Genomic DNA, 19,143 nt, shown 5'->3' with positions numbered 1-19,143 from the left:
TGCATCTCAAATGTAGAACACCTATGAAGCAGAGGAATGTTGGCTTTTTAAACAGAAGCAGATAAAAAAAAAATGATGCAGGACTCCTTCAGTTCTTCACTAGTCTTAGATAAACTTTCCAGAATACTGCTTCACACTATAAAAAAGAAAAAAATATCTTGCATTAGAATGCTTCAGCATCTGCATACTGCTTCACACTGTCCTGCAGCAAATATTGTGCATTCTGTATCTGGTCCTGTGTTCCTATAATGGTAATGATCTGATCTTTGGACCCTTCTAAAGGCTCATCAATTTTGATCGAAGCTCCTGACTCATGACAGATTTGTTTAATCTGCTTACCAATTTTGCCAATAATAGATCCAGCCATAGATCCAACTATATCTTTGGGAATAATTACTTGTATAGTAATAATAGGTCCACCAAGAGCACCATATGAGTCACGACCCCCTGCATAGGAATAATCACATCCAGAGCCACCCTGTGGTTCATAAGCCATCTGCCACTCTGATGGGCTCCATGTATCTATTGCAGAGCCCCAGGTTTCATCAGCACTGAAACCAACCATGCCATCATAACAGTCTCCAGGTCTTCCTCTTCTGTCATAGGCCATTAGATCTCTTCCTCTAGGTGGCGGTGGAGGAAGAGGAAGATTCTGAGCTCTGCCACCACCCCGGCCCCCTCGTCCAGGAGGAGGTCCTCGACGAGGGCTCCTATCATCATAATCTCTTCTGGATGGAGGCATGTGATGCCCACCCTGACCAGGAGGCATTCTGTCAAAACCACCTCTTCCCCACATGGGAAATCCCATGGGACATCCGGCGGTCATTGAACATCATTGTAAAACCATCATAATCATAGGTTTCATTGTAAAAATTGGGATCATAAGGCTGAGCATGTCCTTTGATGGGAGACTCTGATATAAGATCAAGGATGATTTTTATGCACTCTACAACCCTATCAGGTTTTCCTCCAAGAAGAACAACTCTGTCAGTGGATTGAGGACAACATTCCTGGAAAAGCTTGATTGTTGTCTGAGTGTTCTCTCGAAGTTCTTTGATTTTAGCACCTTTGACCCCAATAATTTCTCCAGCCAGACTCTGATGAATCAACAGTCTCAACTCACAGTCAAAGTCGCTTCCTTTATAGTGTTGGTAATTTAAGCATTCCACAGCATCAGATTCGAGCAGGAACTGGCTGGTTGCAGTGGGTGATGGCAACTGCAGGCCCTCTTCCAAGGTACGGATGATTTTCTTCAGAATTTCTCCAATTGTTTCAATATCAGCACTGATACTCAATATTTACTCGGGGCCACTGCTGTCTGGGACTCAAACACTGGCATTGTAGTCTGTACAGAGAACCTTAATATTCTTGCCTCCTTTTCCAATCACTGCCCCAGCATTCTTGCTCTGAAGCAGAATGTGTATTTCAACCATCTCATCAGTGCTTCTAGGTCTTTTAAAAGCTTGTTCCTCTTCCATATCTTCAGGAGGGCATTTACCAAATTTGCCATTGGTTTCAGTGTTGGGAAAGGTTTCCTCTGGCTGTTCAGTTTCCATTTTCTTGTATTAAATAGACATACCAATCTATTATTAAATATATCCTTGCAGGGCAGAACTGAAGTGTTCTGCTGCAGTTGCCAGGCAAGGCTACCATCCCTATGCCACCGTGCTGCCTCAGCCCTGTTTCATAATCTCGTAAATGCAAATAATAATAACTGGCCTATCTCCTGAGATCCTTATGAGGATCAATTGAGATAAAGCATATGAAAGTGCATTATAAACTGTAAAGTGCCACTTGGCTGGATATTGTCCATTTTTAAAATTATTATTTGGGCATCTACCATAGACAATACTCAGTGTGGCAGGAGGCCATTGAGGGTACACTTCCTCTCCCCAAGCTTTACACATCACAGCCTTATCTAGACCATATGTATTAACAGATGGAAAACTGAGACCCAGAAAAGCTGATGGGCCCAAATGTCAGCAGTGGTTAGGGGCAAACAGAGCCGATTAGACTCCAGCTATGTTGATTTTCATCACATGCTCTAACTAATTTACTTGCTCCTTCCCAGACTGTGACCTCCGGTTTTTCTCTGTTTATAAGTTGACCCCTTACCCAATGAGACCTAGCCTTTGCTGAAGGCCAGAGGGACTGCTTTCCCCCTCTCCCTTCTCTTCACCATCACAGAAAGAGCACAGGTTTGGGTATCCAGAAGAATCAGGTAATGAAAATAGAAAAAGAGATCATGTCAACAGTCCATAATCTCATCTTTGATAAGGAGGACAAAACAATGGATTAACTGGGAACCTGATGAAGCATCCAAAAAGCAAGTGTTTTACAATTAATTCAATTTAATACATACTTCTGAAATGCTGACTCTGCTCAAGTCACTGTGCTAGATTCTCATTAAGGCACAAAGCGTGGCTTTCAGGCAATTATAATAGTGGGGATGAAGAAATGAGAAAAGTGGGCAGGGGGAGCAATGCTACTGGAGTCTAGTGAAGACAAAGGGTGACATTTTAGTTTACATCCTACAATGCACAGGACAGCCCAACATGACAAAGACCAGTCTGGCTCAAAATATCAGTAAGTGCCAAAGTTAAGAAACCTTAGTTAAAACACTTAGACATATTATAATGTATACACTGTATGTATAAGGTAGTAATAAACTCTACCTATATGTGATATGTGTGTAAAGTATCACAAATTCCAAAAGAATCTGTACTCATGAAAAATTTCAGTACATTAATGAAGAAAAATTATGTCTGCTGGGTAATAAAGCAGTAGAACACATATTCAGAGGATTTACAAACTTAGAGCTATAGATTACAATAATTAATAAATTAAAATTGACAAAAAATGTATAGCAAGTAACCTCCTAATACAGCTGTAAATGGATTTAAAATATAAGCAAAATGAAAATCTATAAAACTGTTGTAAAGGAACAGCTGAAGGGGGATGTAAAAAGGTATTCTATGCAAATGGAAATCAAAAGAAAGCTAGAGTAGCAATACTCATAAGAGAAAAAATAGACTTTAAAATAAAGACTGTTACAAGAGACAAAGAAGACACTATGTAATGATCAAGGGATCAACCCAAGAAGAAGATATAACAATTGTAAATATATATGAACCCAACATGGGAGCGCCTCGATGTATAAGGCAAATGTTAACAGACATAAAAGGAGAAATTGACAATAACACAATAATAGTGGGGGACTTTATTGCCCCATTTATGTCAATGGACAGATCAACCAGACAGAAACCCATAATGAAACACAGGCCTTAAATGACACATTAATGACAGATTAACTTAATTGATATTTATAGAGCATTCTATCCAAAAGCATCAGAATACACATTCTTTTCCAGTGCACATGGAACATTCTCCAGAACATCACATGCTGGGCCACAAAGCAAGCCTCAGTAAATTTAAGAAAATTGAAATCATATCAAGCATCTTTTCCTACCACAATGCTATGAGATTAGAAATCAACTAGAAAAACACAAACACGTGGAGGTTAAACAATATGCTACTAAACAACAATGGATCACTGAAGAAATCAAAGAGGAAACCAAAAAATACCTAGAGACAAATGAAAATGAAAACATGATGATCCAAACCCCGTGAGACTCAGCAAAAGCAATTCTAAGAGGGAGGTTTATAGTGATACAAGCTTACCTCAGGAAATGAGAAAAATCTCAAATAAACAACCTAACCTTACACCTAAAGCAACTATAGAAAGAAGAACAAACAAAGCCCAAAATTAGTAGAAGGAAAGAAATTATTAAGATCAGAGCAGAAATAAATGAAATAGAAAGGAAGAAAACAATAGCAAAGATCAATGAAACTAAAAGCTTCTTTGAAAAGATAAACAAAATTGATAACCCTTTAGCCAGACTCATCAAGACAAAAAAGGGAGAGGGCCCGAATCAATAAAATTAGAAATGAAAAAGGAGACGTTACAACTGACACCACAGAAATACAAAGGATCATGAGAGACAAGCAACTATATGCTGATAAAATGGACAACCTAGGGGCTTCCCTGGTGGCGCAGTGGTTGATAGTCTGCCTGCCAATGCAGGGGATGCGGGTTTGTGCCCCGGTCCGGGAGGATCCCACATGCCACGGAGCGGCTGGGCCCGTGAGCCATGGCAGCTGAGCCTGCGCGTCCGGACCCTGTGCTCCGCAACGGGAGAGGCCACAGCAGTGAGAGGCCCGAGTACCGAAAAAAAAAAAGGACAACCTAGAAGAAATGGACAAATTCTTAGAAAGGTACAATTTCCCAAGGCTGAACCAGGAAGAAATAGAGAATATGAACAGATCAATCACAAGTACTGAAATTGAATCTGTGATTTAAAAACTCTCAACAAATAGAAGTCCAGGATCACAGGTGAATGACGTCACAGGTGAATTCTACCAAACATTTAGAGAAGAGTTAACACCTATCCTCAAACTACTCCAAATAATTGCAGAGGAAGGAACACTTCTTTTTTAAATTTTTCTATAAATATATAACTATATTTATTTTGAACATTAAATAGTTTTTAAATTACAAGAAGTTTATTGAATCACACTATGCATCAATATACAGTAAAAATCTTACAATTTAAAAATGTACACGATTTAAACTGAAAGTTCATTAACTATTATATTGCCGTGAACCTCTTACAAATGTGTTAAAGCACAACAGGGAAACCTCGGAGGTGGGATGGCCCCACGTGTCCTCATTTGTGGCTGGAATGAAGCAGTGGGTACTCACAGCAGGCCGCTGTTACCGTCTATCTACACCCGTGCCAACTTGAACTTAACCATGTTCCAGCCCTTCAAATAACAGGTTGTTGGCGATTCAATACTGTCCATACATCTTTTAAGAATTAATTTACATACTAAAGAGTGTTTTACTTTTTGATAGCCTAAGCTTGGGCCAACCCCGTTACTAAGGAACGTTGTTTTTGAGACTTACACCTGAAGTAACTGTGTACATCCATTCTTATTTTAAGGCTACTTCTCCTAAGGCTAATATTTTGAAGACCCTCGTAACTGAAGCCCGGCATCTCCAGCCTCACACTTGGTTCGCTTCTGGAGTTTTCAGATAATGGGCTGAGTAGAGTAAAACCAGGACCTGCCTCCCTTGCACCTGGGCCCTCAGGACAAACGTACAGAAAGTCATTAACCCCACGAACACCCTGTGGAAAGTGTTAATAAAAGAAGGAGGCTTTGAAAGGGGATTCAGGGCAGCAAGACATACCAAGACCTTTCTTAGATAAACCCATTTTCATAGAAACAATCGCCTGTACACTCAAAAATAGAACAGATACTCTCTTCTCCATTCAGCTGAACTCATTCTATGAGGCCACAATCACCCTGATACCAAAATGAGTAAAAGATACCACACAGAAAAGAAAATTATAGACCAATATCATTGATTAACATAGATGCAAAAATCCTCAACAAAATACTAGCAAACCGAATCCAACAATACATTCAAAGGATCATACACCATGATAAAGTGGGATTTATCCCAGGGGTGCAAGGAATTTTTGATATCTGCAAATCAGTGTGATACACCACATTAACCAATTGAAGAAAAAAAATCATACGATCAACAGACGCAGAAAAAGCTTTCGATAAAATTCCACATCCATTTATGATAAAAATGCTCCAGAAAGTGGGCATAGAGCGAACCTCAACATAATAAAGGCCTTATATGACAAACCCACAGCTAATAACATCATACTCAACAGTGAAAAGCTGAAAGCATTTCCTCTAAGATCAGGAACAACACAAGGATGCCCACTCTTGCCACTTTTATTTAACATAGTTTTAGAAGTCCTAGCCATGGCAATCAGAGAAGAAAAAGAAATAAAAGGAATCCAAATTGGAAAGGAAGTAAAACAGTCACTGTTTGCAGATGACATGATACTATACATAGAAAATCCTAAAGACACTACCAGAAAACTATTAGAGCTCATCAATGAATTTGGTAAAGTTGCAGGATACAAAATTAATACACAGAAATCTCTTGCATTCCTATACACTAACAACAAAACCTCAGGAACAGCAGTTAAGGAAACACTCCCATTTACCATCACATCAAAAAGAATAAAATACCTAGGAATAAACCTACCTAAGGAGGCAAAGACTTGTACTCCAAAAACTGTAAGACACTGATGAAAAAAATCAAAGATGATACAAACAGATAGAAAGATATACCATGTTCTTGGATTGGAAGAATCAATATTGTCAAAATGACTATAATACCCAAGGCAATCTACAGATTCAATGAAATCCCTATCAAATTACAATGGCATTTTTTGTAGAACTAGAACAAAATAATATTTTTTAAATAAAATTATCTATTTATTTTTGGCTGTGTTGTGTCTTTTTTGCGGTGTGCAGGCTTCTCACTGCGGTGGCCTCTCCTGCCGCACAGCATGGGCCCTAGGCGTGCGAACCTCAGCAGTTGTGGCGCACAGGCTTAGCTGCTCCATGGCATGTGGGATCCCCCTGGACCAGGGCTCGAACCCACATCCCCTGCACTGGCAGGCGGACCCTCAACCACTGCGCCACCAGGGAAGCCCAGAACAAAAGGATTTAAAAATTTGTATGGAAACACAAAAGACCCAAATAGATAAAGCAATCTTGAGAAAGAAAAACAGAACTGGAGGAATCAGACTCCCTGACTTCAGACTACTACAAAGCTACAGTAATGGTACTGTTACCAAAACAGAAATATAGATCAATGGAACAGGATAGAAAGCCCAGAAACAAACCCATGCACCTATGGTCACCTTATCTTTGATAAAGGGGGCAAGAATATACAATGGAGAAAAGACAGTCTCTTCAATAAGTGATGCTGGGAAAACTGGACAGCTACATGTAAAAGAATGAAATTAGAACATTCTCTAACATCACACACAAAAATAAAGTCAAAATGGATTAAAGACCTAAATGTAAGACTATAAAACTATAAAACTCTTAGAGAAAAACATAGGCATAAATTACAGCAATATCTTTTTGGATACATCTCCTAGAGTAACAGAAATAAAGACAAAAATAAACATATGGGACCTAATTAAACTTAAAAGCTTTTGCACAGCAAAGAAAACCATAAACAAAATGAAAAGATAACCTACAGAATGGGAGAAAATATTTGCAATTGATGTGACCAACAAGAGATTAACCTCCAAAATATACAAGTATTTCAATATTAAAAAAACAACCCAATCAAAAAATAGGCAGAAGATCTAAATAGACATTTCTCCAAAGAAGACATATAGATGGCCAAAAGACACATGAAAAGATGCTCAACTTTGCTAATAATTAGAGAAATGTAAGTCAAAACTACAATGTGGTATCACCTCACACTGGTCAGAATGGCCATCATCAACAAGTCTACAAATAATAAATGCTGGAGAAGGTTTTGAGAAAAGGAGCCCTCCTACTCTGCTGGTAGGAATATAAACTGGTACAGCCACTATGGAGAATAGTATGGAGGTTCCTTAAAATACTAAAAATAGAGCTACGTGTAATCCTGCAATCCCAATCCTGGGTATATATCTGGAGAAATCCATGATTTGAAATGATACAAGCACCCAGCGTTCATTGCAGCACTATTTTCAATAGGCAAGACACTGAAGCAGTGTAAATGTCCATGGACAGACGAAAGGATAAAGAAGATGTTGTATATATATACAATGGAATATTACCCAGCCATAAAAAAGAATGAAATAATGCCTTTTGCAGCTACATGGATGAACCCAGAGATTATCACACTAAGTGAAGTAAGCCAGATGGATAAAGACAAATATCATATGATATCATTTATATGTGGAATCTGAAAGATGATACAAATGAACTTATGTACAAAATAGAAATAGACCCACAGACACAGAAAACAAACTTATGGTTATCAAAGGGGAAAGTGAGAAGGGATAAATTAAGAGTTTTAGATTAACATATACACACTACTATATATAAAACAGATAACCAACATGGACCTACTGTATAGCACAGGGAGCTATAGTCAAATTTTTGTAATAACCTATAAAAGAAAAGAATCTGAAAAAGAATAGATATACATGTGTGTATAACTGGATCACTTTGCTGTACACCTGAAACTAACACACATTGTAAATCAACTATACATCAATTAAAAAAAAAACAGCTGCAGGATGTATTGGAACTGGTAATGAAAATAAACAGATCATATCAACAGTCTGTAACCTGCTCTTTGATAAGGAGGGCAAAACAATGGAGTTTATTGATATTATAGACCTGCTGATAAATATTTAACTGCACTGTTTATCTTTGTGTAGCCAGGAGCCACTGCTGTGCCTGGCAGATAGTCAGGGCTCAATAAATATCTGTTGGCTAGATAAATGGGTGTCAGAGGGCTGTGTAGAACTCATCTAATGATCAGTTTTCGTATTCTCTGAAATTTTCATTCTCTTTTACTAAAGAACAGCAATTAAATCATCAAGTTTGAGATGAAGTCACTGGTAACATTCCTGAACCTCTTTGCCAGTCCTGTGAGCTCCTTGGAGCAAGGTCATGTATGATTCATCTATGTATTCTCAGGCTTAGCAAGTGCCTGGCACATCTGGGGCTTGATTCATATTTGTTGAACTTTTCTTTTTTTGTTTTTACCCCACTGTTTTCACTCCCCATCTGCCTAAACCGATCCCCTCAGTCTTTCATTTTCAGGAGAGACATTGACCTCTTCTTTGCTGACTGTCAAGGTAATCCAGCAGGAGCTGATGGGTGCTTTCATTTTCTACTGTCTTCACCCTTTACTCTCCTTGACTCTCTTCTTCTCTGTCACCTTCTTCTCTGTCACCCTGTTCCCTAGTTTCAGGGGAATAGGTGTCTTTCTTCTTTTTATCATTTTGATGCTCTCAGTTGAACTGATGCTTCTCTCCCCTGAGACTGGACACTGTAGTGCAGTGAAAGAAGAAAGGGGTGCTGGAGACCTTGTTTTATTATTGGATGTGATACCTTGTATGGGTTACTTAATTTTTCTGGGAGTCAGTTTCTTTCTGTCAAATAAGAATGATAATAATAATAAACCTGAGCTAATATTTCAAAGGATCAATTGAGACAATGCATATTAAAGCATTTTATAAACTCTGGACTACTTTTACAATTATTTGTAAATACTTTAAAGAGACATGTTTTTACTCTACAAAATTTTTAATTATGTAAAACTTAGAGTTTATCAGTAGAGATAAGTTTCCTTCTAAATTTGTCTCGCTGATATAAAATTTTGTCACTGGAAAATTTGAAGTACAGACAGTCACATCATTGGCCAAGAAGCCATTCATTTGAGGGGAGCTCACTAACCAGGGCTGTTTATTTATATGAGGATGTTTCAGAGGCCAAAAATCAGACATGACTCATCCATCTCACTGAACCCAAGAGAAACAGAGCTTATAAAATTAAAAACCCACATGTAGACAGTGGTTAAAATAGCCAAAACTGTGCACAGTGTCCTTAAATTAAGTGTTTATACCCATCTGAGGAGCCTACAGAGATCCATATTTATAAGCCGTAACCTGTGAAGATGTAAAGAACCTCATGCTTAGTCAGAAGGAGGGTGTTCAGAAGAAATGGCAGTGAATCAGCAATCTTAGTACACCTTCTGCCTCTTTGTCTGAATTTGTAGTACATAACAGAGAATCAGTCTAAGTAAATACAATGTCTGTGTTGACTTTCAGTGATGCAACCTTATAGCCAGAAAAGAAAGATCCCCAGGGAGACTGAAGGAGGAAGACTTCCTCTTTAGCTGTGCAAGCTTTCCTCAAGCCCACGGAACCCTGGGAAATGCTAGGTTCCAATGGTGCCATCTAATAGCAGAGGTTACTGATTTTATTGTCCCTCCTTCCCAAAGTGCTTTGCATTCCTTTTTCTTCCTTGGCTCATTTTCATGTCTTCAAATGCGCCCAGGTATTTCTCATCTTGAAAAAAATCCTCATTTAACCCTGCTGCCTCTTCCAGCTATTATCTTAACTCTTTGTTATTAACAAGATTCTCAAATGAATGACCTACATCTACCATTACCCTTTGCTCCACACCATTTGCCTTTTCACTCCTTGGGATCTGGGTTCATTCCTTACTACGCCACTAAAACTACATCCCTTCATCATCCTGGCCAGTCAGTCCCGTTCTTCAGTCCTCAATCTGGTGACCTCAGCAGCATTGTCCACTATTGATCACTTACAGAAAAGATAATTCTCTTTTCCCTGGTTTATCTGGGGCTCCATTATAGGGATTCTGCCTCTGAAGTCAAGTAGACCTAGGTTAAAAATTCTAGCTGGGAAAAAGAACAGTGTGGATTAAATGAGCAGATGTCTATAAAATGCTTAGCAGAACACACAGCATATTGTAAATGATCATAAAATGTCAGCTATTGTTATTATAATTATTAGAGTTTATTTTCAAATCTTTCAGTGCCTCCTCCATGTGGGAGATTCTAAACCTATGAAGCCTCCGACTGTGATCTCTCCCCTGAGCACTGGCTTATTTCTATAAAACCGCACTACAATTGTCATCACCTTAAATTTGACACATCTAAAATTGAGTTTTTCTTAATTTGTCCCATAAGTCTTTTGGATTTTCCTATCTATGTGGGCCATGCTGCTTCCTTTTCCATTGTTTTCACCAAATCAGTGTCCAAGTCCTGCTGGTGACTCCTTCAGGATGCCTCTTACATTCGCCCTTCTCTTCAATCCCTACTTGCGTGTCTCTTAACCATATGTTTCTTTCCATTCGAATCGAGTATACATAACGTCTTTCAAATGTGACAATTAGTGATTGACAGTTGTTTTTAAATAAAGAATCCTATTTTGAGAATAAAACAGAATGTGGAGAAGCCTAGCAAACATTTTTGGGAAACCTGGATAGTCTAGAACCTCCTCCTTCTTTACCCTGAAGGTTGGGTAAAGATTGTGGCTCTTTACCCAACCCGCAGGCCAAGGGCCCAGGAGCACAGGAGCCGCCCAAAAGTGCTTTTCCTACTCACTCCAAACGCATTCCAGTCAAAGAGCATTCATTCATTCCAGTCAAAATTCAGTGTTCTCTTCGAAGTTCCATTGCACAGTCAGAGGTTATCTATGTGAGTGATAAGATAGACTCAGGATCATGAGTCAGCAGACTCGGGTTGCAGTGGAGGGTCTGCTGGGCCGAGAGACCTGGGCCTAGCTTTCCTATCTCCAAAAGGAAGGATTAGGACATGATCAACCTTTATGCTTATTCCATATGTAAAATGCTATTATTCTTCTAAGGTCTATAGCTGATTGTGATATTCTTGATTTTATCGTTAAATTATATCATGTAAAACCCAGAATAATCAGAGAGATGCAAATATCATTTGGGTATGACTGGAGTTCCAGTCACCTCGAGGAAATCTGGGATAACTTTAATATTTTGTCACCTATTATAAAGAGAAATCTATATGAATTAAACATATACATATATTTATATATATATGAAAGTCATATATACTTATGACTTTCAACTTATTATAGCTGAAGTTTATTTCTCTTCAAACAGAACATTTGAATGTACCAATGTACATTTATACACTGCAACAATCTCACGGTGACTTTAAAAGACACTGCATTCCATCTTGCTTTGGAAACAAACTGTGTGGTTATTACATCCACAGCCTGAAATGTCTCATCAACAGGTTATTGTTGGTGATGGGGAATTCCAGGCTGGCAGGTGGGAGAGAACAGACTGGGAACTCTTTCATCATGGCCCCCAGGTTGCCATGATGGCTGTGGCTTGAAAGAATTCTTTGTTCTTTGTCCAGGCTTAGCAAGCACTTGGGGACTTTTGGTGACAGCTGGTAGGAGATCAGAGCCATGGGATTCTAGCTCTGGACAGCACCTTAGGAGGAGGTTAGGCAGGGAGGTTAGGAGCATGGGCTCTAGCAGAGCCACAGTGTGGGTGTGGGTGTGAGCTTGAACCAGTTATCTTTTCTATGTATAATAAAAAAGGAATAATAATCCATACCTTACATGGGTGTTGTAAGGAGTTGACAACAAAGAGCTTAGCATAGTAAGTACTGGACACACTGAAGTCGCTATGAATATCAGACAACACCTCATTTTAAAGAGGAGAAATAGAGGTTCAAAGTCCCAAGTTGGGTCAGTGGCAATTCCAGTGTTGAAAGGGTACCACTGCTGGCTCCTTCTAGCTCCTCCTAGACCTTTGGTATTACCTGCCCTACCACAATAGCTCATCAGATCAGAAATGGGAGAAGATGACAAGGTGATGGCTGAGCAGATACAAGTTCGCTTTCTTTAATCCCTCCCCTAATCACTCCTTTCTAAATGTCCCTTCTTATATCTATGTTTCCCTTTCTATTCTGTTACCACCCTCAGTATTTACAGTCAAGATTTTGTCAAAGGATGTGTTATCTTCACTTAGTCATGGCAATTTTTGAATGCTCACAGTTTGATAAACAGGTTAAAAAATTTTTCTTTTGCTTTTTTAAGAAAACAATTATAATTGCATGAAAGGGCATAATACCTTTGACTGCACTGTCTCCTTGCCTCTATCACAAACATTGATATTACCAAAAGAGTAAGCTGTGTGCTGCACTGGGGCACAAGTGCTACATGAATTGTACGGGCAGCAGAGTCTGACAAGGTTATCCCTCAGATGAAGCTGATGTCATCTTGCACGGTGTCCAGGCTTCCTGCTCTGCGCCTTGCCTATCACTCCTGGGTCAACATTTACCGATTCCCCTTTGGTTTACTTTTTGGTTATAAACAATAAAAGTAAAGTAAATAATCAATAAGGCTTAATATAAAAGATAATAATTAAAAATACCTCAGGTTGTTTCTAATCCCTAATCTGTTGTACATGTTTTTTGATTTCCACTCTTAAATATAGTAACTGCCTTTTATTGAGTGCTTACTGTGTGTCTGGCACATTAGTTGCCCAGTGTCACCTGATCAGTAAGAAGCATGGCCAGATTTAAACCAACTTAGCCTAAGTCTAAAGCCTGAGTTCCTGGGCTTTCCTTTCATTTGCCTTTAAAATCAGATGCCCATTCATTATTGAAGCTGTTCCTAATTTTTAAAAATCAGAAACAATCCAGATGTTCATTAATTTGGGATTGGTTAAATAAGTTAGGACAGATCTATATATTAGGATAATATATACATACATAAAATAAAGATGAAAATTAAAATTCATTGACATGGTAACATGAGAGATTATTGAGTGAAAAAATGTACAAATCAGCACATCCAGCACATTACAAGATCCCACTTTTGTGGACATCACTGTCTCCCTCCCATATTTACAATAAATCTCTACCCAGAGAAAAAGTCTGGATGGACATCCAACAACATGTTTAACAATGTGATTACTCTGTGTTATGAGCTGAATGTTTGTGTCTCCCCGTAATTCATCCCAAACCCCAACGTGATGGTGTGATGGTATTTGGATGGGACCAGTGAGAGGTAATTAGGGTTTGATGAGGTCATGAGGGTGGGGCTGATGGGATTAGTGCTCTCATAAAAAGAGACACCAGGGCGTTTTCTCTCCGTCTAAATGCGCACATGAGCACACAGCGAGATGGCAGCGCTGTTTGAATGTCCCTCTCCCTCATCTAACCCTGAAGTATACAAAAGCAAGGGGACTATTGATCCATCTTTATAGCTCCAGTCACTACAACAGTTTTTAACACTCTGTATGAGCTCAACGACCACTTTTCCAATGAAGAAAAAAGAATTAAAAATAATGTCACACATGCATATGCCTGAGCCACCTCTGCCTATTCTGATGTGGTTGAATTTAGTCCCCAGTAAGGGGAGGAGTGGAGGTGAGAGTTGGGATGTTTCTCTTGCTGTCCAAGGAGAGAAGTAATTATGCTCCCTGAGAAGCCACAGAACGAGGAAACAAGGAACAATTTAATTTAAACTCATGAGATTTCCAATACATCTTCATGCTTAACCTTGGTCATTATCTGCTTCTACTAAGGGGGCTTCCAGCGTGGCCTCGCCCACGACTTCCCTCAGCCGCAGGAAGCCCAGCAACAGCCTCAGCATCATTCAAACACAAGAGTTGAAACCGATGTCTTTTTACTACTTTGTTTTACCATGGATAGAAAATAATAAAACTATTCAAAACACTGGCACTCTGTCTAGGTGCTATCGCCACACTAATTAGTCACAGCAAAATGACATCAAGCAGACTGTTGTCTTCTCTACTTCAAGCCAGTTAGGCCTAAGAGTTACCATTGGTATTACCCAACCACACTTAGCATCCTTCACATCAGCACACGTGTATTTTTAATTTCCATGTTATTTATATGCTCTGGGTCTATTATTCATAACTTAATGAACGAGACACCTGAAAAATAGGCAGCTTATTCAGAGCTTTACCTTTTACTTCAACCTCACTTATTATCAGAAGCCTAGAACTCACAGGTAGGCCTTCCCTTACAGGCTTTTACTCCAAAGCCTTAATTAACAAACTGCTAACACATTGTATACCAATTTCTGAGCCCTATTATTTACTCTTGTTGCTACTTCCCTAGCAGCTGCCTATAGTGTTCAAATTATTTTCTTCACCTGTCTAGCACAACCTCACTTTTCAACACTAATTCTAATGAATGAAAATAATCCTCTCCTAATCGATTCTATTAAACACCTTTCAATCAGAAGCATCTTCACTAGATTTTTTACTTCCAACAAGATTACCCCAACAACTATGCCCTATGACCTAAAATGAGCAGCTCTCCCTGTAGCTGTTTCAGGTTTTATTCTAGCACTTGAACTTAACTTTGTAACACAAAACCTAAAATTTAATTCCCCTTTGCACCTGTATAAATTTTCCAACCTCTTCAGGGTTTTTCCTATTATTACTCACTGTCTGTCACCATTCATCAACATTTCAGCAAGCCAAAAAGCTAGCATCATTAATATTACATTTAATTTTGCTAGAAAACTTTATTCCAGAAACTACTTATCTTCAGATAAAAACTTCCACATTGGGACTTCCCTGGTGGTGCAGTGGTTAAGACTCCGTGCTCCCAATGCAGGGGTCTGGATTCGATTCCTGGTCAGGGAATTAGATCCTGTATGCAGGCCGCAGCTAAGAGCTTGCATGTCACAACTAAGGAGCTGGCAAGCTTCAACTAAGGAGCCCACCTGCTGTAACTGAGACCCGGCACAACCAAATAAACAAATATTAAAAAAAAATTTCCACATCAATTTCAAACCAAAAACGTTTAATTTTCCTCTTTTTCCTTATTACACTAATGTTAAACTTACTTATTTTACTTTTGATGAATAATCTCCATAACAATAAAAATACTAAAAAATAAAGATCAACCACCTACCACCACTAATCATAGCTGTATCTGATACTATAGCTACTCCTATAGCTCCTATAGTATCTTCACTAAAAACCCAGGATCTCTAGTATCATAAATTACTCAATCTCCTATGCTATTAAAGTTAAATACCAATGCTATCTCATCATTCTTTACAACTCACAGAACTACTGAAACTTCTATTAGTAAGCCCAAAAGAAACATTCCTAAAACAACAGTAATAGAAACTCAAACCTCAGGGTATTCTTGAGTAACTAAAGCTGTAGTATAACAAAAACCCACCAATATTCCCTCCTTCTCTGTGCTTTCTGACAGCTGATAGTTGAAAAGTCAGGAGGCCTTGAGAAAGAAGGGTTTAGGAAAAATACTAGCTTTAGAACCATCCACCCATCTATCTATCCACCTGACTATCCATCCACCCATCCATGAATCCATCCATTCTTGCAACAACCTCTCTGTCCATCTTTCCATCTATCCAACCCCCATTAACAAATATTTATTGAGAATATACTATGTGCTCTCGCTAGGGATACAGTGGTGAACAAAACAGACATCAGATAAATCTGGGCTGGTGTCATAACTCAGCCACTCAATACAACTGTGTTACTTTGTGAAGTTACATGTTCTCCTGAGCTTCTGTCTTCATCTGTGAATTTGGGATTCTAACTCTGCTTCACAGTGAAAAAGGTTGGAAGAAACTCTGTACTCATACTGAAAACAGTACAGTGGCAAGAGCATAGTAGGTGCTCTTTGGGTTTTGGCAGTTCCATATCTCCCCAAAGACTCCTGCCTCCCATCCAGATGCCACACAGGATATCACTTCTGCATGATTGCCACCCATGGCAGCAACAAGGTCCTCTAGAGTGACGTGTGTCTGGATACGGAGCTGAGGCCTGATAAGAGTTGGTGGCATGTCTTAATGCTTACCGGTCCCTGAAGAACAGGAGCTCCTTTCCCAGCATTGTCACAGCATCAAAGGCTGAGCTGGAGTCACAGAGGTCGGGGATAGAAGGATTATGAGGGGGGCTGTGGGGCACAGTGGGCTTCCCTGGGAATGTCTTCCGAGGTCCTAGGATTCAAAGCAACTTGGTCAAAATGGTACCAGGAGTGTAGAGTCTGTGCACTTCTGCTCCAGGGACCTGCTTTCACTGTATATGACAAGGTAATAAAGAGCATGGCTGTCGATGACAGGCAGACCTGGGTTTGAATCCCGACTTCATTAGTTGCTGACTTGTGTGATACAGGTGAACCTCTCTAAGCCTCCGTTTCCTCATAGTAGAATGGGGCAATAATGGTACCTACCTCAGAAGGTTTTTGTGAGAATTAAATAATGTCTAAAAAGCACTTAGTGGAGTGCTGGGCATATAATAAAAGTTCCAAAAATGGTAACTATTATTTCATTACTATGCATAATTTCTTTGATAGCTATGGGTGTTTCAAATTAGGAATCTATTTTGAAAATTGCCTCTGATTTTTTTTCTTTTTGATAATTAAGTACTCTTGTTCTCAATAAGATTATAACTTTCTTGTGTGTTTTCTTATTATTTTCAAACAACTTCTGGGTGTCCTTCCCTGTGCACAAGCCTTTTCTTAGGCACCCAGAAGAGACTGAGCAAATTCTTGGGGCACTGAAGTACCTTGGAAGTGTTTGTCATTTAAAGTGATCTTCTGGTGGACACTCTTGGAATGTAGGACCCGCCCTTTGGGAGAGGTACTGGTGAGTTTTCATCCCCCATTCTGTTCCTGAGGACTGTCTGCTAGCTACAGAAGAGTGAGCTGGGGCTGCCTGAGCCACTGCCCCTCTCAGGTCTCTGTGCTTGATGGAGTCTTGTTGTGACCAGAGCTGAGGATCAGGGAAGGAGTGAGGCACAGGGAAGGGTCCACTAAGAGTGAGAGAAGGGTGAGATCGGGGTGGAAGAGGGTCAGCAATGGGGCGAAGATCTGAGGTGGGGTGCAGCTTTGGGAAAAGATCAGAAACTGGAAATCGGTCAGATCAGAAGTGTGCTGCCAGGCACTCTACCAAAGATCAGGGTGCTCAGGTGGTCAGGGGTGGCTGATGTGTGTGCTTCTTGGCAATATAAAACCATGTTTCTGCATTTTGTTCACCTGTGTAAAAATGGCCATGTCAAAATATATGCTGCAGCTCCTGGCCGAGTAAGAGTGGCCATCAGATGGTGGTGACTCTCTAGTGCACAAGGACCCGTAAAGGGCAGGCATGGATTTGGAGTGGGTTCTTCTTGGTGGCCACAGGAAGTGTTTCACATTGGAGTCCTAGGGCCAAATGTGTTATATGGAGAGATTCACAGTATTTTTTCTTCTTGTCAATCAAGGCCGGAGCAGGACTGCCATATACCCCTCTCTGAAGGGATACAGCTGGCCGAACACTTTTGGGGATGAAATTTGTCTTTTATGCCTCAGGTAAAATCTGACTGCCCATTTCTGTGTACCCATTTCTGACTGCCCAAATCTGTGTGCCCATTTCTAAGCAACAGATGGGCTGGCTGGCATGCAGGAAACATGGGCGAGCTGGGCTCTACAGACCCTTTTCTAGGCTGAGAGGAAGAGGAGGGACTCCTATAACTAAAGCCTGAATAACCAGGCTCTGAAGCTTAAGGAAAAGTCAGTTTCCTAGATTCTTCAGCTTTTATCCATCAAACACAAAAAAATGTCAAGGTCTAATGATGTTTCAAGATTTCATCTCATGGATTAACAGATTTTTCTTTCTGTTAAGCAAAATTGGATATAGAGTTCCTAATAATCCTTTATTACCTTTGAAAGAATGTTAACGCTTGAGATCGTTTTGAATATTTTGGGATAGTTACCGTCTTTGAGCCTCAGCTTTCTCAACTATCGAATAAGGAAAACATTTCAACCCCACAGGCTGATCCTGAGGATGGTATGGAGATGACTCATATGAACATGATTTACAAACTGAAGATTGCCTATCTGACTGAATGGTACAGTTATTACCGTCATCATTGCTATTTTTAGGAAGATAAGGTCACTTATCTGCAAATGGATAAGCATGATATATATGAACTATAAAAAATATCCATCCTCTCCCAATGTCTGACTCCTGATCGACACTCAAAATACACACAAATGATTGTATTTTCTATGGCCATCAAGGGACCAATATGCTCTGGAGGAAAGATGTAAAATTTAATTGTACATCTTACAAAAGAAACCAATACTCATATCTGGTAAATAAGCTCTTCATAAGAGGGCATAGCTGGGGTGGTAGTTTCTAGCTTAATCTTCACTTATGTAGGTAACTTCTGACAAAGTATACTTTCTTTAACTTGGAGACCAAATGCCTGTCACTTTCAGGGTTTGTGGTCAAAAAAAGTGTAGTGGTTGTACCGTACAGTGCCTGGATCCCTTTCACATCATCCTTGGGAAGGTGGAATCCATAGGGATGCTGATACTTATAAGTTGGGTACATCAGTGCTGATGGGTCTGTGGAATGGGCCAGGCCCAGTGCGTGGCCAAATTCATGAGCAGCAACGGTGAATAAATTGAAACCTAGACAATATGAGAGAGAAAAAGACCGCACCAGCACAAGGTTTTATGTTCAACATTTCCTGTCTTCACAGGAGAATTTATGCCCAAATCACAGTTTATTCATTTTCTTTTCATAACTGGGTTATTCAAAGGTTGTTAGGTTGTCCTGGCACTTAACTTTGCTGACTTTAGTCCAGTCCTCCCCACCTTGCTAGGAAGGGCTTGGGGGTGGGAGAAGATGGAAATGTAAATCAGTTCATTTTGTTCATTGTCAATGGTGCTCA

At 39.6% G+C, this 19,143-nt stretch overlaps 1 protein-coding gene and 1 pseudogene across 1 annotated transcript in view; both read right to left on the bottom strand.

Moving 5' to 3' along the window:
• MMP20 (matrix metallopeptidase 20) overlaps positions 1 to 19,143 on the bottom strand; it is a 50,195-nt gene that overhangs the window by 17,815 nt on the left and 13,237 nt on the right. Inside the window, exons 5-6 of the mRNA XM_024737351.1 lie at positions 18,719 to 18,880; positions 16,283 to 16,424 (exon numbers count right to left, since the gene is read on the bottom strand). Of these exons, the coding sequence (XP_024593119.1) occupies positions 16,283 to 16,424; positions 18,719 to 18,880 (304 nt within the window). The remainder of the gene's footprint in view (positions 1 to 16,282; positions 16,425 to 18,718; positions 18,881 to 19,143) is intronic.
• LOC112394565 (heterogeneous nuclear ribonucleoprotein K pseudogene) lies at positions 164 to 1,556 on the bottom strand (annotated as a pseudogene).

Source organism: Neophocaena asiaeorientalis, unplaced genomic scaffold, assembly GCF_003031525.2.
Source record: "Neophocaena asiaeorientalis asiaeorientalis breed wild unplaced genomic scaffold, Neophocaena_asiaeorientalis_V1.1 scaffold266, whole genome shotgun sequence".
NCBI classification, from domain to species: Eukaryota; Metazoa; Chordata; class Mammalia; order Artiodactyla; family Phocoenidae; genus Neophocaena; species Neophocaena asiaeorientalis.
Note: the sequence above shows the minus strand (reverse complement) of the source record. Positions and strands in the feature narration are given on the sequence as shown.